General features: G+C 45.8%; 1 protein-coding gene across 2 annotated transcripts in view; it reads right to left on the reverse strand.

Annotated features, from left to right (window-relative positions):
- SUDS3 (SDS3 homolog, SIN3A corepressor complex component) overlaps window positions 1-26,204 on the reverse strand; it is a 32,499-nt gene extending 6,295 nt beyond the window's left edge. Inside the window, exons 1-10 of one of the 2 annotated variants that reach the window (XM_080821195.1) lie at window positions 25,581-26,204; window positions 23,436-23,505; window positions 21,040-21,095; window positions 19,222-19,293; window positions 15,979-15,998; window positions 14,547-14,703; window positions 6,803-6,898; window positions 5,577-5,638; window positions 5,404-5,425; window positions 4,131-4,236 (exon numbers count right to left, since the gene is read on the reverse strand). In XM_080821195.1, coding sequence (XP_080677321.1) covers window positions 4,131-4,236; window positions 5,404-5,425; window positions 5,577-5,638; window positions 6,803-6,898; window positions 14,547-14,703; window positions 15,979-15,998; window positions 19,222-19,293; window positions 21,040-21,095; window positions 23,436-23,505; window positions 25,581-25,968 — 1,049 coding nt within the window. In that variant the 5' untranslated portion in view covers window positions 25,969-26,204. Of the gene's footprint in view, window positions 1-4,130; window positions 4,237-5,403; window positions 5,426-5,576; window positions 5,639-6,802; window positions 6,899-14,546; window positions 14,704-15,978; window positions 15,999-19,204; window positions 19,294-21,039; window positions 21,096-23,435; window positions 23,506-25,580 lie in introns of both variants that reach the window. The other variant, XM_080821196.1, reaches the window with a different exon arrangement.
- Between the last annotated feature and the right edge of the window lie 12 nt (window positions 26,205-26,216).

Raw genomic sequence — 26,216 nt, forward strand, 5'->3', positions numbered from 1 at the left:
CTCGCTCGCTCTCTCTAACAAATAAATAAATTAAAAAAAAAAAAAAGAACAGTATTCTTTCTATTGAACAGCTTTCTTTTCTCTGAATTAAGGTATTACTCATATTAAAAACTAAGTAAGTCATGGTTCTGAAAAATACCTAAATAACAAAGACAGGTAAAGATAAATCCTGTTAAAATTAACATCTTAATGTCTTCAAGGACAACAGTTAACTCTGGGAGACCAGTCAAACAATTCTCAGGAGATGTGCTGCATTTTACTTCAGATGTGTAGAACCCAAACCCCAACACCTCGGACTGACCTTAAAATGAATACCAGAAGTAAACAATGAGATCTCATCTATAACCATTCCCCGCCCCCGCCCCCGCCCCCAGAAGTCATCTGGGACCTGAGCATCTGGCCATCCCCCCAACCAAACTGCTTTGGGGTAACCAAATGGTCGTAGCTTGAATGTCCACCATTGGTCACCATCTGCTCCAGAGCAGAGCTGGTCTGCGTGTTTCCCAAAGCACCCCACTTCCAAGCCAATGGATTCCCAGATCCTCCTGAACCAGAGTCTCACGCACCACACAACAGTCTTAGGGAATACAAGTTATCCCTGGATACCAAATCTGTTCAACTATCTGAATTCTCTGGAAGAAGAAAAAAAAAATTAGCACTCATATTTTCAAGATGAAACTAAAACGTATAGGTCAACCCTCACATACAAATTTACTTTTTAATTGCTAAAGACTAATAAAAGAGGGGGAGAGAATTTGAAATAAATATAGACATAAAAACTGTTAAAAAGCAGCAACAACAGAACTAAAAATGTACATTATCACTTTTGCCAATTAACCCATTTTATAAGCTGCAACTCATCTCAGATGAAAAAAAAATACCTTTAAATAGCCTCAGAGAACAAGCCACAAAAATTGAACTGACTTTATTACTTTATTACTAATGGAAATCCTGACCTGGGAATCCCAACAAATGAGCTCTTAGAGCTTTGCTTCTACTATTAAACCCAATGAACTAGAATCAACAGTAGTACTATTATGGAAGAAAGCAATTTCTTCAAAAGGTGGGTCAAAAAGGAGGGGTAGGATTAATTTAATTTTGTATCCTACTGGGAATCCTGATATTAACGTTTCATTTCCCAAAAAAACCTGAATACCATGTTACAGCTCTGGAACCTCAAGGGGTCCCAATGCCAGTTGTAAATATTCGCCATTTAACAGTCTTTGTCAGTTGAAGGCTGGAAGAAGTGGGGGGCGGGAGGGCTTCATTCCTGATTCACATTAGCAGCCCAAGATTTAAAGTGAGGAGAGATAAACCAGTCTGCCGGCACCATCAGCTATTTAGTTATTTTAAAATATCAGCTACTTTACTGGTACTTTCTAAGAAGGGTCATTAGTCCAAATCAAAACGTGAGGAAAACTTACAGCAGGACATAAAATGCCTTAAAAGCACTACCAGACCAAGGCAAAGAGAAGATGCTTATCTTTCAAAATGAAATGTAGCTTGGTAAGTGTTCATGCCAAGATGGGAAACCTGAATCACACTCATCTTGCTGAAGTCATTTGAAACTCAATGAAAGACGTTTTGCCAGAAGTACCATTGCACACAAATACTCCATCCCACCGGAATGAGCATAAAGCGGTTCACTTGCCCTCTCAGCCACAGGCCATGACTGGCAAAAAAGAATGAAGCCTCCCAGCTGACAGGACACTAAGACTAAACATCAAGTTGAGTCTGGTGGGAGAGGAGGCCAGCTATGTGTTGGTCAGAGCATGAGCCAGGACCCGCATGAACACCTTCCATATGTGGCAGGGAAGGAGAGACACACCTTTCCACAAATTCCATCAACTCTGACTCCCAAGGCTAAAAGGAAAACCACAGAATACAGATGAAAACAACAGCCACTGTGTTCAACAATATGCAACTTGAAACTCACTGAAAAAAAGAAAATGCTCCCAGAGACCTTCTCAAAATTTCTGCAGCCCCTATGAGAAAGACAGCGAAATTCACTCTAAACGCTCCAGAGATCTAGCACAGCAAACGTGACCACTCTATTTACGTTATGAAACACCAGGCACCAGGGATCCCTTCTTTAGAAAAACAAGAATTTTCTCCTACTGCATTTTCACCCTCAAGACAAGTCTCAAAGTCTAAAAATTAAGCCTTAGAAAGAAGATCTGAAGCAACGCAACCACAAAATGAACATCATCTGAAATATCACATAGCTTTAAGACTCACAGATCCGTAAAAACGTTAGTGATAAATCTCATCATTTTTGAAGACGGCTCTTATGTGCGGGCTTGATCTTTAAAGGTTATTTGGTTTTCATTATTAGAAACATTTTTCATGTTATTTTGCCTCCTCGGTGTGTTGCATTGTTAGAGCCTGCCACCTAGTGGTGATCTGTTCTGATAAGCAAAGTCAAGAAACACAGGCCCTTTTGAAGAAAGCGAAATAGTCAAATGAGAGGGGCAGAAGTCACTAAGATCAGGCTCACAGACAGAGGCAGCCTTCACCATCTCCTGGTAATTAACTCAACTGTAACCGAATATTTTGGGGGAACGGATTTATTTCAGGCAAGACTAGATTTCTGAGCATCTCTACCAACTTTGGAAGGGTAATATTTTAAGGTAATAAACTAACAATCTTGGGGTTTTTCTTTTTTAACAAAGCTCAAACAATTCAAAATAACCATTACTCTAATTCTGGAACTTTGGGTTAATATATTGAAACTCAGAAGATCATTAAAAATGACAGTGATCATAAATGATAATTACAGAGAGCACACAGTAACCCCAGATAAACATGCGCCATACAAACAAGAAGAAATCCAGAATGCAAATGTGTCCACCATGACTTAAATTGCAGAGGGACAATGAATAAAAGAGTATGTCAGAATTAAAGGAGCTGTGACAAGGAGGTAGGACATGTGGCTTAACACCTAGCAGAATCTGGGGCTACAGAGCAGATAGTAATGTTTGCTGAATGAGTAAGTAAATGAGTTTGTAAGTCTAACATTGCTTGACCATTTCCTTCCCGATGGAAACGCTGGTGGTCTGAAGATTTTAAACTGTTTTTATTCTCAAATATTTCTGGCATATTAAAAACCTAATGTAACATACCTATATAGTCGCATGCAACTAAGAATTAAAATTTTACAAAAAGCAGTTAAAAAAAAAAAACCTGTCTTTTATATAAACTAGTGATGTTTTAGGATTCAATTTCCCCAAGTATGTTTCCTGGAACACTCATATAGCAGGATGAAGCACGCACAAAGGGTACCCCGGGTCAAATAAGTAATACCTGACAACATCACAGAAATACACAGCACACATGAGCTTATCAGAGAACCCAAAGAGCACCTACAGCAAAGGAACTCTTTGATTTAACTAACATGGTCCTCCCCCAGACTCATCTGACCACAAAATGTTTTTTTCTATAGAACACCTATTAATTTTAGTGTGCAAAGGCAGAGTTAAGAGAGAGAGGGACATAAGCCCTGGCCTCAGTCTACAGGGGCAGCATGGAAGAGAGAAGCCTGCAAATTCTAGTATTATGCCAACAGCACGGAGAAAGGAGGGCTCCCATCAGAACATGTGTTCAGGAAACACTGCCTTCAGAGACTGAATGAATAGTATCGATCAAATGATTCCTGATGCATTTTTTTCTTTTTTTTTTTTTTTAAAGATGTTACTTATTAGAGAGATGGAGAGAGAGCACAAGTAGAGCAACAGGCAGAGGCAGAGGGAGAAGGCGGCTCCCTGCCGAGCAGGGAGCCTGATTCGGGGCTCGATCCCAGAACCCTGGGATCATGACCCGAGCCGAAGACAGCTGCTTAACCAACCGAGCCACGCAGGCGCCCTCGCATTTTTTTTTTTTTTTAAAAAACGCAAGCTCTATGCCCAACATGAGGCTTGAACTCCTGACCTTGAGAGCAATAGTTGCAAGCTCCCCCGACTGAGCTAGCCAGGCTCCCCTGTCCTAACTCACTTTGAAATGTTATTCCACTTCAGTACTATGTAAGCTAAGCAGCAGCCATGCTCAGGAACAATGAGAAAGAGCCCCAGTGCTCTTTCAAAGGGGTTCTTCTGAGACTCTTAACGGATAATCTGTGTTTTTCCATAACATACCATCTTTTATCATAGTACAGTTTCCCATCTTCTATTCGAGCTTCGAATCTCTGGGCTGGAGACTCTGCCGGTGTGGCAGGCAAGTGTTCAGGAGAGGACGGGGATGCTGGAGGTACCAAAGATATGTCAATGATTAAACGTGTAACAAGCATGTGGATCCAACAACTAACATGCTTTAATTGAAATTCTATTAGAAAGTGGTAAAAATCATGATCATTAAGTCCTTAGGGGTGTAAAAATGAGAACTCCACAAAATTCTTGTATATTACGCCTAACCTGCTACTCAACCCAACCCCGTGAGGTAAGCAAGGCAAAGCTTAACCTCACTGAACAGAAGAGAAACCGGGGATGCCGGCAGGCTAACTGATTTGCCCACGTGACCACTGGAAGCCCAGAAGTGCAGGAATTAGGACAATCTCCTTAAAATTTTAAATCCGAAGTCATTTCTAAAACTGTTTATTACTAGGTAAAACAGACTATCATGTATGTACAGAGTCAAGCTATTATATTTCTAATAAGTACAGTAGGTTCCAAGGATCTCAATTCACACAACTTCCATAACACCTCCCCCAACCCCTCACATCATGCCTTCAGAAACACAGGACCTCTCTGAGGACCACGATGGCTCTCAGAAGGAAATCGTTCAGAGAAAAAAGGATCCTGTTTCCTTCCACAAGGCTTGGTGAGTAGACAGACATGTAAGTCATCCTGGTGCTTAAAACATAACAATGCCTTGCCCATCCAGAATTCTGTTTTGCAGCCTAGCACTGACTCTCAAGTGCCACTCTGCAAGGAACCACTGTGAACCTGGGCTGTCCTCTTCTGTAAGCTGGGACTGTGAGTCCCTCACCAGAACCAGGCCACGAAGTGCCACAGGAACAGGGGCACCCAGCACTTAACTCCACAAGACAAGGAATACTGCAAAATCCTTCTGGTTTCATTTCCAGAAATGGAAGTGTGCTTAAATCTTATGCCTGATGCCTACACAGAAGAAAACCTTTACCAGCCTATCAATCAAATGTCTCTTTTACAAGAAATGAAGGAAAAAGTAAAAATAACTTTAATATAGCAGGGCTTTAAAAAAAAAAAAAAAATCAGGGGAGGGGGCACCTAAGGTTCCCTTCAGTTTTCATGATGACTACTCTTAAGACAAATGATGAGCATTTTTATTTTTGAAAATTGCAACAGCTCCCTGTCAGGTATAAGCATGCTTTTCCCACAACATGATTAAAAAAAAAAGACTGCATAAATACCAGCAACACTATGCACTTACCTGGTCTCTTGGGTGACTTAAGCTGTAGGAAGAACAACAAGAAATCTTAGTGCAGATCATTTCAGATGCAACACAAAGTGTCAAAGGTATCAAAACGATTTAACAAGTAACATGTGAAGGACACAAGCCTAAGCTTTCAAATAAATTAAAAAAAAAAAAAAATCAAACTGTACCTTATTTAATGTTCTCAGATCCTCCATGATCTGTTCGTCTGTTAACAAATAGTTTAGCTGGGGTGTTGAGAGTTAAAGGAATGTGTCTGAGAAGCATGGTTTCTAGGCAAGCAGAAATCAACAAAATGGTACCAGGATTTTAGGATTTACAGTGTGATTCTGTCGGATGCTGTTTCTACAGCAGTTTGCCTCTCGGAAGCTGCTGATTCTACTAAATGTCGTGGTGCCCAGGTACATAAAAGAACTCACAGATTTCTTTCAAACATCTCTAAGTCATTCAGTAAGTCCCAGAATGAGAGCATAGGACACAGTACAAGGAGACCTTCCTCCTCAATTTATGAAGTGCTGTTGTTCCAAAGACCTGAAGCCTTGCACACCTGTGTGCACGCACGCACACACAGATGTGGGCTTATTCTTCCCACATAACTTAAACCCTCAGTCGTGAAGACAAAGGAACCTGAAGTTAAACCCTCTCTTGGGAGAAGACAACTGAATCATTTTGTATAAATGGCTACTTAGTCTCTCCTCAAGAGAACAGAAAAAGAATTTTGCGACGTGTGTCCTGCTTCCCCCTCTCGTTTCTTACGATTAAAGGGTTTTTTTATGTAACTGAAATCTCGTTTAACAACTTGTGTTCCACTGTTTTCGGGATACAGGTAATGGAGGTACAAAAGGCAGGTATTACTGGCCTGGTTCTACAAGTAGAAAAATAGAGGCACGTGAAATCTGAGGTCACCTTAAATCTCCAAAATGTTCAAACCAGGATGAACTTCCAGAAAAGTGCCCTTCCAAATAACTGCTCTCTACAAACGCCGCCCATTAGAAGCAGCAGCAATCGAGGACTCCGAAATAAAATGGCCATTCCCAGGGCACGTGGGTGGCTCCATCAGTTAAGCAGCCGACTCTTTTGGGCTCTAGTCTGATCTTAGAGTCATGGGACTGAGCCCCACACTGGGCTCTATTCTTAGCAGGGAGCCTGCTTGGGATTCTCTCTCCCTGTCCCACCGCCCCTCCTGCTTGTGCTCATGCTTGCAAGTGCTCTCCCTCTCTCTCAAATAAATAAATCTTTTAAAAAATCGGCTATTCCTTAGCTCAGGGATAAATACACATGCCTGCCAATCACATACAATTTCCGTAGGACAATGGCCACATATGTATATTCTAGCAAATGGATAAGCAAAGGATTCAACAGTCTTAAGAAAAAAACCAATTATGCAAATGGATATCAGGAGCGGGTTTTCTCCTCTTGTCTGGGATGGGGACAGGATCATTTGGTCGCCTCCGCAACTTTCTGGTCATGATGGGTTTCACTTCCATAGAATCTGTGGCAAGAATTGAATAGGTAAATCTATCCAACTCCCACCTGAAGTAAGAATCGCTGTACTGTAAGAAAATCTGCCCCACAGCCACCCAATCAGAACTGTTTTATTGGGAACATTTGGTTCACACGGGGCCTAAGGCAGACACCCATATCAGATGTTTGGGGGAGGGGGTGGGCTGTGTTTAGAAGACTCAGACTGGCTGGCCTAAGTGGCCTCTCAAATCCTGCGCAGCTGTGCAGTCTACCTGTGCTCCAGCATCCTGTGAACGAGGACTTTCCTCCTCTTCCCTCAAATTCAAAAGCCACAGAGTGGTAGGCTCTCGGGATCAGAAGGAACCTTTGGATCATGTAGGTCAACCAATTCCTGCTGTTCTCACGGAGGGAGGGAGACTGAAGCACGCGCGTGCACCAGACCGAGGGGCCACTGGCCTCGGGGCCAACATCTTTATAGGACGTGTTCATTTACAAACTTGGACTCTTTTGTTTTGTTTTATAACCTCCCATAGCTACTTGACTTTCAAGAATGATCTAATGAAGGCTCATAATAAAGTTTCTTTCGTTCTTCTTGACTTCTCTCTGCAGTCTGCACTGTTGCTGACTCTCTTTGCCTTAAAATCTCTCCTCCCCAGCCGCCACGGCACAGAGCTCTCGTCTCCTGATCTGCTCCCTTAGGCTCCTTTCTGCTGGTGCCCACTAGAGTCCAGTCAGGTTTCAGCCTGTGTCCCAGTAAGCCTCTATCACCGATGCCAGCTGCCCCAACCTTCTGAATGGCAACCTATGCCCACCAACACCATCCACTCTCAATGAGCCAAGTGACCTCACTTCATGTCTCACCTCCCAGGGCTGCCTCCTCTCCCGTGTCTCAGGGGCATCTCATCTGTCCATCTTCCCCAGCCAGAACAGAATCTGTCATTGTGACTTATCTTCCTTCCCCAAAACATCGTAGTCACCAGATCATGGACAGTTTTGCTGTTAAACCACCTCTCAACTCCATCCCCTCAGCCTATTCTCACCTCCCACAGAGCAATCTCCCTAAGACACAAATCAGATCATTCTACACATCCCCCTTCTTATTCAATACTTTGACGGCTCACCATGCTCTACAGAAAATAGGCCAAGTCTCTCACCCAAGGTCACCTGTATGTCCTCAAGCCTTTACACACCATCACCTCTGCTCCTACACAACATCCCCTGAGAGCCAGCTTAATGCTCCCTGTCCCATGATGGCTTCCAGAGTCACACCATCTTCCAAGCAACCAGAGCAAACCTCTGTACAAAGCTCTTGCTAGCAAGCCCCACACTGTATGGGACATTTTCCCCAGAGATTCCTGTATTCCACCCCGGCACCTCGCAATAGTTTGGGCACACAGTAAGGGCTCTACAGAGTTTCCTGCAGAACGACTAGATGACGTCAAGCCTGATGGTATCATTCATTCATGACCGTGCATACTATCAGCACAGCAGACAGGACAGCCTTACGGAATTCAAGTGTGGCCCTTCCACCACAGCAAGGTGCACAATCTGTAAATAGATAATAATCACATGTACGAAGTCAAAAAATACTTCTGTGTTGCTCTTATAAAGGGAAATGGGTAACAATGATTTTTTTTACCCCCTATAAGTGGAAGGTAAGTGATGAGAACCACAGACCTGATGAGTATTTGTAAAGGTATACGGGGGGCAGTGGGGGTATGAGGAAGTAGGACAAACACACTCGCCCCTGAGAAAAAGTGAGGAGACAGTCGTCCCCTCTACCAGCAATCTCTCACCCTCAGCCAAGCTGGCACAATTCTCCACTAACTTACAGGCCGGCAGGTGTGACTCCCTGCTGCAGCCACATGACCTAAGGCAGGCTATGTAAACACTTGTCTCAACTTTCTTCATAAAACAGAATCATCAGTAACGCTTCCCCCACAGGATGTTGGAAGGGTTATGGGAGTTGATACCAGTAAAGCCCTAAACACGATGCCTGGCGTAGCAAGAGTTCAATCAATGCTAGTTTTATCACGTCTGCAGCGAAGAAAACACCATACAAAAATCTCTTTAAAAAGCCAAGGGGCAAACAACTGAATGAAGTTACATACTTGACGACAAGTGACATCAGCTGTGAAGCTCTGCAACATTCACACCTAATTCAGAAAACAAGGTATGAAAGGAGCTCACCGAACCCGAAGACCACTGGAGAAAGAGCACCTGGCACATGGACATCATGGAATGTTCTATTCACCGAAGACAATGGCCCAGTGTGCCCTGCCCTCTGGGCTGCCAAGTCTAGGGGGTGGCGAAGGTGGGCAATACATGAAGGAAGTAAGCCAAGTAAAGGCACAGCTGAGAGAATGTGGGAGTAATGCAGTCTAATCATGACCGATAAGCTCAGAAAATTGTAGCTGCATCACTCAAAGATCAGAATATATAATCGAATTCTTCTTAGGAAATAGTGAAAATTGATCCATTTTACTAGCCTAGTCACCACAATTACCCAATCAATTTTTATCCACAAGACGACTTCAGCAGAAGGAAGGTGCTCTGAAAAACACCTCTGAAATGTACTGGCCTATCCCCACCACCATCCAGGAGAGCAGGGGGGAGCAGGCCTGGCCATGGTCCACGTGGAAGATGCAACTTGTAGGGAAGACTGCCATGTAAGTATCACAGCCCCAAACTACACAGATTACCTACTCCACTCACTTTGCTCCAACCCCTGCGATTAGATTTTTCAGAGGGGAAAGTATATCGGACTACCTGGGTCTGAACCCACCCAGAAGTTCCACTTCTCACGAGAAGCAAGAGGCTGGCCTTCTGAGTCCGTAATATCAGGGTCCCTGGAGTTTGGCCAGCAAGAGTCCCAGTGCGCTCAATCTGGATCCACCACAAAAAATCAAACTTCCGAGAGTAAAACCCAGACCCTGGAGCATGGCAGCCCTGGAGAAGGCACTTGAGCAGGAAGTTAGCTGGCCTCGAAGACGAGCCCAACACAACTCTGACTTACGTCAGAAAGCCTCTGAGAAAACCCAAAACCTTTCATGGGTCCAACTGAACATCAAGAGTGATCCAACTGAGCACCCAACACACCAGAGGCGGGAGGAAGAGAGGAGACAGAACACTAAACGAGTACTCCTCTCCGAACCACTGTGTCTACGTGACAATAGCGCAAATCCTTCCCACTCTGCTCACTGGCAAGGCCAGCGGGAACAGCCACTCGACAGACACAGGCACCCTCCAGGTAGCACCCGGCAGGCTGGCTACGAAATGGGACGCAGGCTGTGTCACTGTTGGGCAGAGCCATTAAAGCACCGTCCCTATGGAGACATATTCCCGATAACATTAATTACCCGCAATTACCATACAATTAGCACTTCCCTGCTGGCCTTGGGTTCCACACTTCTCTGGACCTAGTCATTCACTCCAACAGCTTACGCGCCTACGGCACATAAATGCAGTAAAAGCTTCACAAGAACATACTTGTTTAGCCGCTGAAAAAATACCAGCTACAGTGATTCAAAGGAGCATCCTCAAGAATGTTGGGGCACCTGGGTGACTCAGTCAGGTGAGCATCCGACTCCTGGCTTCAGCTCAGGTCATATTTCAGTGTCCTGAGATCAGAGTCCCAAGCTGCGCTCCGCACTCAGCGGGGAGTCTGCTTGAGTTTCTCTCCCTCTGCTTCTCCCCACCCTCTCCAATGCTGGTTTGCACTAATTTAAAAAAAAGAAAAAAAAAAGTCACTGCAGCATAACCACTATAGCAGATTGGCAATTGCCCCCAAACCAGAAGCAGGGCAACATGCGGCAAGCCCAGTGGCCCAGAGCAAAGCCCAGGCCCCTTCCTAAGGGGTTGGGAGGGGCTCATCCACATCAGGAATGGCGCTGTGGGTGCTGGTAGGAGATGGGTGGGGAGACGTGAGAGAAGAATCAAGGTCAGGTCTTCAGTGACCAACCAGGGTAGGAACGAAGGGCCCCATCTCCCTCAGGACAAAGCTCTCCGGAGAATAAGGATGGTGTCAAGACAGTGAACTTCCTCTGAAAACACCTCGATTTCACAATGGCAGCACCAGCAAAGCTGTCTTGGCGACAAGCCTGCTCCACCCAAAGTCCAGGTCACCTCTTCCACTCTCCCCAGCCAGATATTGTGTGGGGCCTTTTCTCCTTGCCTGGACTTCCAAGGTTCCTACTCACTGGCATCTGTTCCTCATTGTGGGAAACCACACCCACATCAGAACAACCACAGAGACCTCTGCCAGGTTTTACGATCAGTAAAAACAAACCTGAGAAATCTTCACCTTCATTTAGGAGCATGCTCTGTGGACACCACCTTACACTGGGCAAGATGAAGAAGCTGTGTCAGTCTTATAACTAGGAGAATATAAGCTCCCTGAGGACACAGTCCTTACCTACTAGCCTGATTTTATGAATCACTCAGTAGCACACGAATCCACAGTATTTCCATGGTAGAAAGTCAGTATCATGTGGTGGGTAAGACCAATTCTGGCTTACGCACTACCACGCTGGGGCACTCTGAACAGATGCCTCCGTTCCTCTGAGGCCGCTATGCCAAGTCAAGTCAAAGGACCTTACAACTTCCCTAAGTGCTTACTCTATGTGCCAGCCGCTTTTTGAAGCACCTTACAGGCACTGTCTCACCCCACCTTGGCACCAAACCTCCAAAGCAGATTCTACCGTCTCCTTCCTAAATAATAAAACCGCACCACAGAACCAAGTTCATGACTGGGCCAGGATCCGTCCACATCTATCAGCCTACCAAGGCAGTTCTCATACTTTTATGTAACACCTGGCTCGAGGGACGTACTCAGGAAGCAGTCCTTTAACATTATATTTTGATATCATAATTTTGATTTTAGTACTATAAGTACTCATGGCTCCAGCTATGAATCCACTTATCTTCTAAGGGAAACTCACAGGCTTGATGAGGTCCTGAGTAGCTGCCACAGGGGCCTGAGGGTTGGAAGATGCCCAGAGAGGCAAAAATTTACAAAAGAAAATGAAGTAGTGGTTGGCGGGCTGTTGAGACAAAGGAGAAAAGGGAACTATCCTCAAGACAGAAGAGGACAAATGGATAAAGAATGATAAAGCTCCCCACACTTGAAAGCTCGTTAAGTTCACACTGATTAACTGGGTTACTTACCACCTTGGCCTCAACTGCAGAGAAAACTCACACTCAGGAAATTCCACCTATACCCTCACTACTCAGTGTGGTCCAGCGGACAGCATCAGCAGCCCCTGGCCGGCAGTTAGAAATGCAAGATCGCAGGCTCCACCTCAGACCCGCTGAGGCAGCAGCTGCCCGTCATCAAGACCCCCAGCTGACTCACGCACACCCCCAGGTGGGGGAGCACTGATCGAGAATCCACCCCGGTCTCCTTACCAACAGGACGCCTTTCCACCTGCACAACCCGCTGTCCTGAGTTCTTCTCAAGCAGTGTGGGCAGTGGAGAGAACCTTCTGCCAACTCCCGCAGAGTCTGCGAATGCTTTCAGAGCCCTTCGCACAAAGCAGATCACTTGATCTCCCCTTTCCCAATGGGTTACTTGTTCTAAGCTTCCCATCAGACTCTAAATCAACGTTGTTTTTCGAGAGATCTTCACGTTGAACCGGAAGAGGAGATTTTAAGAAATATCTTTTCCAGGCAGAGCCAGGCAATGCTGATATTGGGCACCAATCCACAAAGGTGAAATAAGTCAGTCAACGAGAGGAATGAAATCAGGCCTTTAATCCAGCACCATAGCAGCACCATCTGTGGAAACGCTAATTATCCTTCTAGCTCCACTGCCTTTTCTTCCGACACTCTATCATTACCTTGGCACAGCTTTCCATACCAAGGGTACCAAATGGCTTGAGGAAGGACATCGGTACCTTTAATGCCCACGGCTAGCTTTAAGCACTTGTGTAATCTATTTTACTGCGTTACAAATGACTTCCCTGCATTTATTTGTCTTTTCTACCCTGGCAGGCTCAGCCTCCAGTCACTGGGGAGGCCTCCTGTCCCAGTTAAGATTCTGGCTGCAAAACAGCCTGGCCGAACAATGTCTACGCTTGTCAATAAGCAGGATACCAAATCACAGGTAAGGTGATGATATCTTTCCCTGCAGATGGAAAGGGAGCAGCTATAAACCGACACTATTTCCCACTAGCCTAATGAAGACTCCTGAACATCTGGTGGCTCCAACAGAGAGCGATGAGGCATCAACGCCAGAAACAGCCATCGTCAAAGAAAATGGTGTCCAGGTCAGAAAACAGGCAGGCAGACTGGTACCAAACAAGGCAGCACTGTGCTAGCGGTCTCATCAACAAAGCGTGGCCACAAGAACAAGACAGTGCTGTCTGAAGATGCTATTTTAACATCCACTCTCACCAAAAAAAAAAAAAAAAAAAAATTTCTAAGCCGCTTGCAGAGGCCTTCAAGGAATTAATTCCTTCTGCCAAGTCTTTTAAGGAGAGAGATACCAGACGAGAGACTTTTCAAGAATCAGACCCCCCCCCCCACCCGCTTCAGACACACCACATTCTCACAGGTATATCATGGGGGTTGGGGCCAGACGTTTATGTCAATCGAAGGGCCGTGTTGGGTCACAGCACCAGAAATACAGAAGAGGAAATATTACTTCTCAACTCTCACTTTTCAAGCCCGCCCCCAAGGACTTAATCTGAAAACAACGCATCTCTTACGGACGTTTGCTAAAACGAGACATGCCAGAGCTGGAGCACCTTCCGCACACGGTAAGAGGGAAATGTGAGGGTGTACAGAAGGCAAGCGCTCCCACAGCCAGGTGACAAACTCCCCACTGGCTTGTCTTGCAGTATTCGCTGACAGAAATTTTGCCAAGTTCCAAAATACATAGTTCGAGCCACTTCCCGCCCTGCATCCTTCTAGGATTCATCAGTCTACATATGGCAACAGAACAGCCCATATTGTTTCTCCCTTAAACTTGCCTACATCCTGCTGAGTTCCCGTATGCGGATAACTAAAAACTAGAAGGCAAGGGAGGACTGGCACAGAGTCTAATGTAACTTTACTACCTTTACAGGAAACTAGTTCAGTTTAGCTTACTCCTGCCAAATTTGTACCAACTCTGTCTGAAATGTTCACAGTAACACCTAGGGAAGGGATCTAAGAGCACAGATGATACAGTCTAACGCCTTTGTTCTCACATCTAGGTCAAAGGAAGACAATGCCTTTTCTGTAATTAAGGCAGACTGAAAAATACAAAGCGGAGAGATTCCCACCACCCCAGAGAGACTCGGGTAAGTCATCCATGAATGGCAGCTGACCCAGGAATTTGAATAAAGCATAAGCCAGCAGTTGCAGCCATGACTAAAGGTCTACCATTCACTGAACACCTGTTCCGCACAGGGCAGTGTGCTAGGCACTCACACTGCTGACCACAATCCTGTGAGACAAGGTCTGATCAGTCCCATTTTCTTGAGGGGGAAGTAGGCTCAGAGACATTCAATAGCTTGACTGAAGTCACACAGCCAGTACCACACGGAGCTAGAACTCTGAGCTGTCGGGTCAAAGCCCACCCTCCTTCCGGCTCACTCTGGAGAAGGAACTGAGGCACAACACAGGCAGGACCGCAGCACACCTCCGGGCCCCACCCAGGGCTCCCGGGATCCCACTCTGGGGTGCTTTCATACCTCCCGTCAGCTCCATAGTCAGCTTTTCATTTTCGATCATTTTCTTCTTCTCCTCCAGCTCAGCAATCAGGTTCTCCTTCAGCTCCACCTTCTTGTCTTCGAATTCTTTCACCGCTGCCTTCTTCTCTTTAATGTAGTTTCTCTCCACCTGTTCAGTCTGAGCGGAAGAGAAACACAGGCTAGGGCTCCGTGGGGCCCTTGCAACCAGAACTCCGCCTCCAAGCCTGACTCTGCACTCAGGAGCCCAGAAAACACCTTTACAAGAAATGTGGGAGAGCGGCCCTCACACGTGCACTGGCAGTAGCGAGACGTCCGGGAACAAGTTTCCCCGTGAACGCGTAAAACTGAACCATACGGCTTCTGCTTATCTTTACGAGCGTACCCCCCTTGCTACTCGGTATTTCCTCTCTCCCACCTCTGACACTGCGTGGCTTCTATGTTAATAGAACTTAAGATTCTCAAAGACAAACTCTTTTAAAGCCACAATTTCGGAGGAAAACAGTATATTCCGGTTGTAATACCTACCTTCAAAATTAATTGCAATTACAAAATACTGAGTCAAGATGGCCCAAGTTACTATATTTGTTGGTATTTATGCCAAGATGAAGATCAACTAGAATAGAAGATCATCTATTACGTACCCCTGAACCCTCAAGTACTCAAACACTGAAATACTAAATTAAAAAAGTATTCATTTTTCAAATCTCACCATCGTATTAAGTGAAAAACAAGGCCGCTTATGGTGGGCCACAGCTGCGGATCCCATAATCCTGCGGGCTGTGACAATGCGTGCTGCACTGACTTCAGAGTAGAATGGCGTCTGATAACGTGCTCTGCTAAAGCATGACCTTCTCACACTCCTGTGTGGCTCTGATAAAGTCGGGACTTCCCCACACCTACACACTAGCCACCCCAGGAAGAGATCATCATCCAAGATTCAGGCCCCCATCTCTGTATCACCACACTATGCTTCACAAAGAACCAACACTTAGATGTCTGCTGAAGGAAAGCAAAAATGTTAAATCCGTCTTTCCTACTGACCCAGACAGCTTCAGCTGTAAAACCTGAACCACTGAGCCAATTCAGAGGCTGGGCTGCGTCAAGGACCAATATAACAAATTATTAGACGATTATAATTCAGACATACTCCCGGATGGCTTTAACGTGAGATAAAAAGTCAACAAGAAAGCAGTGAAAGGCGAGTATCCCCTAGTGTCCTGTGACAAGCAGAGGCTGTTCAACCTACAAATGAATAGATGGGAATTTCTAAATTGAGACCCAACATGTCCTTTAGTCAAACAGAACAGTGACGAAGGCTTGCAGCTGGGGGCTTAACTGTCCATGTGGTGACAGAAGGAAAGGTTCTCTGGATTGGGAAAGCAAGATTCCAGTCTCAGAGAGGGCTGCAACCCCGAAGATCCAAGGTACTTACTTCCAGCTGGAGGAAGAGCTCTGAAAGAGATAAAATGTGCAATTAGATTCGCTAGGCCGTGTCACCTTTCTAGACAGTGATGGTAGGATTCATTTAGAGGCACTAACTGCTTTCTAAGAGCACGGTTACACAGAGCAAAATGTTTCCATCAGAAAGTGTTGATATACATGAAGGGGAAGGATGGAAGAAACACTCATGACCAGTTAAAATCTGGCCCCGAACAGGATCACTTCCAGCAGTTCTGCCCAAGGTCAAAAGCAAGCAACAGGAACCAAAGTACCCCAACAAAATAACACTGAAAGTTATCCCCCTTCTTTCACTCAGTACCTACAGGGTAGGATGGGTCAGGAAGTAACAACGCAATTACTCCAGAAGCAGAGTCAACACTGATGTTTTTAAAGCATGTGTGAAGGTCTCTGTGTGGCAAGGAAGGACAGTCCCAGAGAACTCAGAGGGCAGAGGTTCTGAGCCCCCCGGGGGCATTCTTCACAGGCCACCAAGCCCCCTCATCTGGCCTCACCTCCATGGCAACACCCACTGGGTCTGAGTGCAATTCCAAGCTTCAGAGTTAACGGAGCCTTTCCTGAGGACCCTTCACTTGCCAACCGCCCCTCGGACACATCCAAGCAGCCACCAGAGATCGGTCACCAGCTTCTTCATCATCCGCTCTGTGCAGGCGACTAGTAGCTGTTTATGCAGCAGCTTCCCCAACCACTAGATTGTAAGCCTCTCTAGAGCCAGCCTTTTGAACAGAATAGAACCACGGCATCTCATCTTTTCTGGGTGACGGTCAAGCTGCTGCCTACATCACAAAGATTGCTGGGGAACCCACAACTCCAGGAGGCGTGGATTACATTTTACCAGTCTCCTTCACAAATGTGATAAAGCCTACGGATCTCTTTCCTCCTCAAACAGCATCTATGCACAGCCACAGGTAACTTCATAGAAGTTTGAGTTTCGGGACTCCAGATTAAGAATTCAGATCTCAATGAACAGATGCTGAATAAGAAATTTAACTGAGGAGGGGTACCTGGCTGGCTCAGTCAGTGGAGCACAGGACTCTTAATCTCAGGTGTTTGAGTTTAAGCCCTACGTTAGGCGTGGAACCTACTTAAAAAAAAAAAAAAGGAAGAAAAAGAAAGAAAGAAAGAGAAAAAGAAATTTAACTGAGGAAAGGAACAAGTGTTCTATCACCCGGAAGCCCTGATCACTCTGGCCCTGGGAATAGCTGAGCACATGAGCCCGGGCACACCTAGCCCAACACGCTCACTCCCACCAGTGCTTTAGATGCACAAATGAATTTGATGCATTGCCTATGTGTCATTCTTAGAAACTACCCTGCAGCAGGGAGCCTGCTTCCTCCCTCTCTCTCTGCCTGCCTCTCTGCCTACTTGTGATATCCGTCTGTCAAATAAATAAAATCTTTATATTTTTTTATCTTTATAAAGATCTTTATAAAGATTTTATTTATTTATTAGACATAAAGAGAGAAATCACAAGTAGGCAGAGAGACAGGCAGGGGAGGGGGGAGCAGGCCCCCTGCTGAGCAGTGAGCCCGATGCAGGGCTTGATCCTAGGACCCTGAGATCATGACCTAAGCCGAAGGCAGAGGCTTAACCCACTGAGCCACCCAGGCGCCCCAAATAAATAAAATCTTTAAAAGAAAAAAAAAAAAAAAAAAACTACCCCTGTGCCAAGTCAAAGTGGCCATCAGCTCTCAGAGCTGCTGGTTATGGTCTGAGTTACAACAGCCAGGCACCGATACAACAAGAACAAGTGGGTTAGCTCTGTGAGAACGTGCCCTTTAAGGCTCAAGCTGGGACTGACTTAGGAGTTCTTCAGCATTTATACCTGGGGGGTGAGGGGACAGGGGACAGAAAATGTTTCTGAAAGAACTTGCAAGAACAGGACTGAGAGAGTGGAACTAAGGAAAACCACTCAATACTGATGCTGCAGTTCTAGCTGCGGCTCATGTCAGTTTACTTTCCTTCCTTGCCTCTTAAACCAGTTCTGTGAGGTATCTATACTCCCCTCTCCAGATGGGGAACCTGAGGTTCCAAGAGCAAACCTCCTTACAGGCACAAGATCTAAGGTGCAGAGAGGAGACCAAACCTGGGCCTTCGTCCTTCCACAGTGCACCTTTCCCTGCTACAGGGGAACACTGGGAAGGTGGCAGGGGATTTCACCGATGTCCCAAGGAGGTGCCTTAGGAACTCAGCTCGCAGTGGGGGTAACCTTAGGGGCAGCCAGGATGTGGACAGAGGCTATTATTTCCTTTTTCCCAGTGCCTCCCATGCCCTTCAGCTCCTCTTCTGCCTGTTGGTGTACAAGGGACATCTACTTCCTAGAGGATGGAAAAGTTCCACCAATGGGAAGCTGGGAAGTCACCGGATCAGAAAGCGAGAGGACAGCAGCCCGAGGAATGGCACCCAGACCTCATCTGAAAACCCAACATCACTTTCACCACTGCAGGGACAGATACCATGCTGGCGCTCAAAATGCTGGCTGACGAGGAGCTTCCAAATTGAACACTTATGACACATTCCCTGTAAGCCCAGGAATGTTTATGCACTTTGAACAGTCATCACATCTTACTTTTTGCATGATTCTTCATTTACCTCAGAAAGTTCCTTAACTTTTTCCATGTTTGGATGTCTTCTGTCAATGAAATCGCACATTTCCTAAAGTCAAGGACAATGTGTTCCACTATTTCATGCTGCTCAGAGCTTGGATGTAGCAGGTGCTCAACAAATTCTTACTGAATGAATACATTTACTCTGTTACAGTATACTCTTCCCCTAAATGCTTGTAATACTCCAGCAGAAAAACAAGAACACCCCTTCCTCCCAGAGCAGAGGATACCAGAAGAAACAACCTTCCAGCAAGAGTGAACAAGCTACAGTTCTTTCCCATGTAGCTCCTCCCATGGTCCACTCGGGCAGCCATGCAGACATGAGAAAGAATGTGTGAGACCACTTACCCGGGGGAGCCAGGGAGCCTATTTTGTATAGAGCCACCACTAGTAAGCTCAACTACAGGCCGTTCATTGGCCACTGGAAGAAAGATGAGCCAGTTTTCTACAACTGAAGCTTTGGAGTCTCTCTTCCCCAAAACTCTCTCCTCCCCCATATCTGAGAATATAGAATTTGCATTTTAGACAACAGCTCTTATGGCCACATTATATAGATGACCAGCAAAAAGACACCTGAAGATGATGTGTTCCCACCTGAGACAGAGCCTCACCTGCATTTCGGATCCTCTCTTTGTACTGCTGATCTAGTTTTTTCATCCTCTTCTGATATTCCTGTAACGTACCTGATTTTGAGATTTACAAAATAAAATGTTACTTTGAAAATCAATCTGCCCTACATTTCAGTTCCTAAAATTGTCTAGCACCAGCAATAACTGTTTTAATACCATCAGAGTAAATAAAACCAGGGAATGGAACGTGCAAACAGAGCTAACTAGACTCTGGTTCTCAACCAAGGCCCAGAGCAGAAATCACCCCACCTAGTGGATTAAGACTGTAGCAAGTAACGCTTGCTAGAGCAAGTGATGGGAGTGGAAAGGTACACGCTTCCTCAAGTGACTCTGATCACCTGCTGCTACAGTTGGAGTCAATGGGCCTCCCTTTTCGGAAAAAAGCTCATTCTCTCAGTAAGGCCCAGATCACATGCCGTCCAGTAGGACTTTCTCTGCAACGGCGAAAAGGTCCTAGGTTTCACTGTTCAATACGGGAGCCTCCAGTCATACACAGCTACTAAGCACCTGAAATGTAGCAAGTGCACTGAGGAACTGAATTATTAATTTTATTTAATTAAATTTAAATAGCCACACATGGCCAGTGACAATTCTGAAAAGCTCAGGTATAGATTTTCACCAAATGTCTACGCAAGTCATTGCTGTTCCAACATCAGTGAATTAGGAGTCAGAATTAATATGGGAAGGGTTTCCTGATCATAATTCATTAGTAGGATACCTTTTTCAAAATCCCTCACTCAACCATGCCAGGTACGCCCTACAGACTTGCTAGAGCAGAATGTATTCCTTTCTCTGGTAATACTTCCATTATTATGGAAAGGGAAAAAAAAAAAACAAATAAAACAAAGATATATAAATGCAATTCATGGGAACCATTTTTCACTATTTAGCAAAAATGAATGTCAGATGGCGTAGTTCAGGGAATATAAGGACTTAGTGGAAAAGATGCTTCACTGATGAGGGGCCCCCCCAAAATAAGCCAAAGCGTTGCTGGCCACAGCTGTCCGAGCTCCCAGTGCACCCCGCAGGGCTAGACACCCCTCACCACTAATCACATCATTGGCTTCCACTCTGTGCATTTCAAAGATTGGAAAACAAATTTAAGCAGGAAGAAGTGATGCACCCAAGGTCAAATTTCCAGAAAGCAGTACAGTAAGGATTCAGGCACGTGACGGCCCTGAGAGCCAACGCTCCCAACCCCGTGCTGAACTGCCTTTAGCTGGAAACAGCCCTGGACAAGATACAGTCCACTTTTAACTTACCAAGCAAACCACAGAGAACACAATAAGGCTAATCCACAGCTCATCAGCATTTAGTTTAGGAAAAAATGGTGCAATTTCATGTATTCTTTAGCAATCTCTCTCTCTAGCTTTAGGCTCACAGCGGTTTTCAGCTCATGCTCTTCAGAAAGCCCTAAGTGAGGGTCCAAAAATGTTTGAAAATCGCCACTCTCCTGACAGCAGAAGGTAGCGAAAATTTTAAATCACTCCCCACAGGGGTGTTAAATACACAGACTTCGAAGGCTTGTGATACTCAGTGTATTTAGAAACAAAGGGTGAGGGGCGCCTGGGTGGCTTAAGTTGTTATGTGGCTGCCTTCAGCTCACGTCATGATGCCAGGGTCCTGGGATCGAGCCCCGCATCAGGCTCCCGCTTGGCCAGGAGCCTGCTTCTCCCTCTCCCACTCCCCCTGCTTGTGTTCCCTCTCTCGCTGTGTGTCTCTCCCTGTCAAATAAATAAAATCTTAAAAAAAAAAAAAAAAAAGAAAGAAACGAAACGAAGGGTGAGAACACACACCAACCTTCCTGCAGCTGCTGTAACTGTCTCTTGAGGGAAGCCAGTTTATCCTGATACATCCTGTGAAGAAAGACAACGAAAGCCACACTGAGAGACAGAAGCATTCAATACTTGATTCCAAAATAATCTACACACAGGGACCGCCTAGGCTGTTACGGGAACATTATCAATGTCCTTTAGGAGACAGAAAATGGAAGTCCGCCAGCCGGTTTAAAATGTACTAGCAGCTAATGGGATCAGAAAAGTACAAGGATTCTGTGTTCTTGAATCATATCCCAGTTCTGCAGACTCTCCTGTATTATCGCACCTTTAGAGAATCAGTCCAAAATCTACAAAAATGAAGACACGCAGATTTTAATAAAGTACAATGATAAACAGGCAAGAAGATACAAAGAAAAATCTAAAGTGTGATGCCATTTCCTTCCAGATTTAGAAGTATAAATAACATACACGAAAACGTAACAAAGGCATTAACACAGCAGCTCTTCTACCAACTCTACAATTTGATTATAAATTCTAAAGGAGTAAGATTATGCCTTTGGCACGTTTTGCTATGTAGATAGCATAGCTGTGTAAGCACCAAGTTAATAAACCTTCATGTCATTTTCTAAAAGCACTACTCTTCTAGGATCAGAAATAATAGTTATTCAGTAACAAAAGTTAAAATGCAGGATTTATTTGCAGCCCCAGCTGGATGAGAACACACAGCACACACAAAGCAAAACTGCCTAGCGCATTATTCTCTCCCCCCACCCACACCAAATGGATTATAAGCAATTATACACTCTGACAAGTCTGTTTTGTTTTGTTTTAAGATTTTATTTATTTGACAGACAGTGAGAGAGGGAATACAAGCAGGGGGAGTGGGAGAGGGAGAAGCAGGCTTCCCACTGAGCAGGGAGCCCAATGCGAGGCTCGATCCCAAGACCCTGGGATCATGACCTAAGCCAAGGCAGACACCCCATGACTGAGCCACCCAGATGCCCCACAACAAGGTCAGTTTGAATGGTGGATTCCATAAATAAATCAACAGTATTTTTGTTTCTACCTGAAAAACACCCCCAATTTTACAGTGACAGAAACAAGATTTGCAACCTGAACAAACACTGTCCAACAAATAACAGGCACAAGAGCGTTTTGGCTGCTCCAGTAAGGGCTGTAAATACAACTGAACTATTCACACAGACTGAGGAAAGAGTCGGCAGAATCTGGCAATTACACAGGTGGTCTGATCAAAAGATCAATGAGAATTCTGATGTACTCTCAACACTCACCTTGAATCACACAAGGCATTCAATTTTAATAAAAAATTTTTCTGTATCCAGTATTGAGGCACATTCAATTAAAAAAAAAAACAACTCAAAAGAATGCTTATACGTGCCAAACAGAGAGAACAGATGTATAAACTGCACACGGTATGTCAGTATTTAGAACCCCGTGTATTCAATTTTCCACCACACCGAATGCAGCAAACAATGCCTTTGACTTCGGAGTTTGTACTGAAAAAATAAACAAGCAAACAAATTCAGATTTGGTAAAAGGAAAGGTATGTGGAAATGGTTCAAGGTAAATCAGTAAAAAGCCTGAAGAGAATAAAAATAAAGACGAAGCACAGTTTCAGGAATGAAGCTGTGAGAAAAATCACATGAATTATTAAAGTAATCCTTCTTTATGCAGCATTGGTGGAATTTAGCTGAATTACCCCTTTGGATTCCAGAGCCTGAAAAGGAGAACAGAATCCAGACGATGGTCACGAACCATTGGCAAAATAGGACCTACAAAAAAAGGAATGTGGATCATCTAGTTTAAAGATAAAAGAATTTAAAGTCAAATCAAGATCCTCAAAATACATTCAACAAATACTTCTGAGATCTATTTTATACAGTCTTCCATCTGCGTTTAGAATAAAAACGAGTGGTTCTGGTTTCTCTAGGCACAGTTAGAGAAGGCTTGGGCCAGGATGTGTGACCAGAGGAAAGGGCACCGGAGCAGGAGTCAGGAGCCCTGCTCGCCAGTCCAGCTCTCCCTAAGCTCTCTAGGCGCCAGCACACCATTAGCTCTCAGAGGGGTCATTTCCATCCGAGAACCAAATAGCTATGACGCACCCTTTATCCTGAGTAATGGTTTTCACATTTAAACAAAAACATGAAGAACTGGGGAACAGTTCTCTCCAGATCTGTGGCCTTATTTCCCTGGAATCATTTCCTTCAAGGTTCTTCCTAGCCAATGCGCTAAAGATTCTTTTAACAGGAAGACCGATTACACATGACAAATTTAAAGGGGGAAACTACACAGACACACTGGACTTTGGAAGCTCCCAAAACCATACATACAAGGTCACTGTCAAGATTTACTTGTCAATTCTGTATTCCAAGCAAGAAATATAAGAATCACACTCACTGTTCCTTCATTTCTACATAGTCCTCTTCATCATGCTTTGCCAGGTCAGTTTCACTAGCATCTTCGGTGTCTAAGTAAAATCAGGGAAGAAAGATTTGTTAAAATCATAATTCATAAAGATGGTATCACCTGACAAAGTGACACCGAAACTTCTGTAAAATGAATGCAGGCCCATTGGAAGCCATCAGTGAAAAAGATTACATAGTTACTTTAGGAAAGAAAATGCCATTTCCAACTTAGACATGGCCAGACTTATGCAAAGAGCTGTCTTTGTCTCAAGTGCAACCAGAGAACAGGGTCCGTGAGACAGTTGTGGTCAAGGCTGCTACTTCTACAGAAGCCCCTCTGGCCCCTCAGGAAACAGAGCTGCATCAGACAGAACAACTAGAGGCAGCCAGGCCTTGCTCACTGCTCCAAAATGACCGAGTAAGTCCATTCTCTTCTGGTCCATGGCCTTAACGGATTTTTACATCACCTCTATCCAAAGGAGAACCAAATCAATGAAGTGAACTCTAACAAATGAAATTATTTTCAAAGTTACAACTAAAGGGAGAAGAAAGACGACAAGATGATAAAACAGAAAGTGTTTCAGAACACTTTAAACATTGTTCTTAAAGTAAATAGTAGAGTGTCTACATAATTTCAACAGACCTGCTTGAGCAAGGATAAAAATCTATTTTGGCTTCGCCGCTCCCCCTTGTGGGCATTAAGAGCAATTACAAGTGTCTCACATTGAAAATCCCTGGTTAAGGCCTGTCTTCAAACGTAGTTTAACCAAACGCAATTAGTTCCTTCAACTTTATTATCTGCAGGTGTCGCTGCCTTTTAAAAGTCTGCTGCAGATCCAAATCCTCACAAAGCCTTCTCCTCTCTTTCAGTCATGAGACCTTCACTGAATTCCTGTCATAGGCCAGCCACTGTACTAGGCAGTGGGGAACTGAGATGAATAAAACCTATTCCTCATTCTGGCAACTAGTCCAAGCTTTTGCTCCACAGCCCTATATTCCACCCATATATTGGTCTCTATCTCCCCTTTCTTCTCCAGTGTCCCTTTAAAAAAAAAAAGATTTTATTTATTTATTTGACAGAGATCACAAGTAGGCAGAGAGACAGGCAGGGGTGGGGGAAGCAGGCTCCCCGCTGAGCAGAGAGCCTGATGAGGGGCTCAATCCTAGGACCCTGGGATCATGACCTGAGCTGAAGGCAGAGGCTTTAACCCACTTTAACCCACCCAGGCACCCCTCCAGTGTCCTTTAATGGTCCCCCCCCCACGTTTCTCCTTCCCCAGTAGCTCCTTCCTCAATCCTTCCAGAACTGTCTTCCTCACACTTGCCAAACTGTAAAGCCCAGTTTGAAAAACTGTGTTCTGAGGCAGTAATGATAACGTAAAGAACGTGGAACTGAAAACACAACACCTGGGCACCATTAAGCAAATCCCTATCTCTGCCCTGCGCCTGCTTCCCCAGTGCTACGAAAACACCCACTGAGTACCAGGCCAAGTACTTTATGCACGTCTCATTTAATCCTCACACCTACGCTAGGAAGCCCCGTTACAGCCAAGGAAACTGAGGCTCGCGAGCTTAAGTAAGCTGTCGAAGGTCACAAAGCTGGGTTCAGTGAGCCAAATTTAGACGTAGATCTGGCTGATTCCAGGTTCCGTTCTTTTAAGCAACCTGACCTGCGCTGCCCAAAGCAGGGCTGACTGAAGCATTTCCGCGGCGTGCAGGGTCGGGGAGAGCACCTGGAAGCCAAGCCGGGCTTTACTCTGATTCTCTCCCGAACTCAAAAGGGGAGGGGTACTCAAAATACTCAATGGAAGGCTTTTTCATTCCAACCAGGAAAGACCTGAGGTTCACCAGAGACGGCTGAGGGGAGGACAGAATCTTCAAAGGACCTCCAGCTCTGACAACAGTTCCCCAAGTCCCTCCTTCCCATAACTGTTAGGGTACGACGTCCCCGCAGAAGCCCCGACCCAGCGCAGGTCGGGGTGACTTCCTGGAGCCGCGCTCCTCCCGGCGGCCCCTTCAGCCTCCCCCAGCCCCGGAGGTCGCCCCGCCGGTCGCCCCGCCCCACTCCCTACAGCCCACTCACTCCCTCAGAGGTCCCACCCCCGCCCCGGGCTGCCGGGCCAGCCAGAGGACGCACCTTCATCCGACTCGCGGCCACGGCAGCTGCGCTCGTCGTCCTCGGCGCTCTCCAGCTCTTCGTCCTCCTCGGGATAGTACTCCGGGGCCGGCGGTGCTCCAGCCGGGGCCGGAGCCGGAGCCAGCAGCCCCGCGGCGCTCATGTCGCCTCTGGCCGCGGCTGAGCGTGTCACCCAGCGACCGCGGCCGCGCGCCCTGCGGACTCGACGCCCGCCTAGCAGCCCCCGAGGGAGCCGCCAACTCGAGGAGCGGGAGCGGCGGCAGCCCCGACGACCCCGTCCCCCTCTCCGCCAAGCTCCGCCCCGCGCGCCCGCGCTCGGCAACGGGGGCCTCGCGCCGGCGGCGACTTCCGGGTCGCGAGCTGCCCGAGGACCGCCTGACTCCGTCATCCTTGCGGAGGTGGAGAGGCTGCCGGACGCCCCCTTCGTCTTAACCTCGGCCCTTTCATCGCCGTCTTTAAAATCCTCAACGGGCAGTGGGGAGGGGCGGAGACAAGTTCTCTGGAATTCGGCAAATCTTTGGACAGGCCTGGCCGCAGCTAGGACCCCGAAGCTCGCAGGCGACTTCTGGAAACAGCCGCCAGGCGGCGCAAGGAGCCAGAACTAAAGCGAGGATCCTTAGGGACCTGAAAGAGACA

The sequence above is a fragment of the Martes martes genome (genome assembly GCF_963455335.1).
Source record: "Martes martes genome assembly, chromosome: 13".
In the NCBI taxonomy this organism is placed as follows: Eukaryota; Metazoa; Chordata; class Mammalia; order Carnivora; family Mustelidae; genus Martes; species Martes martes.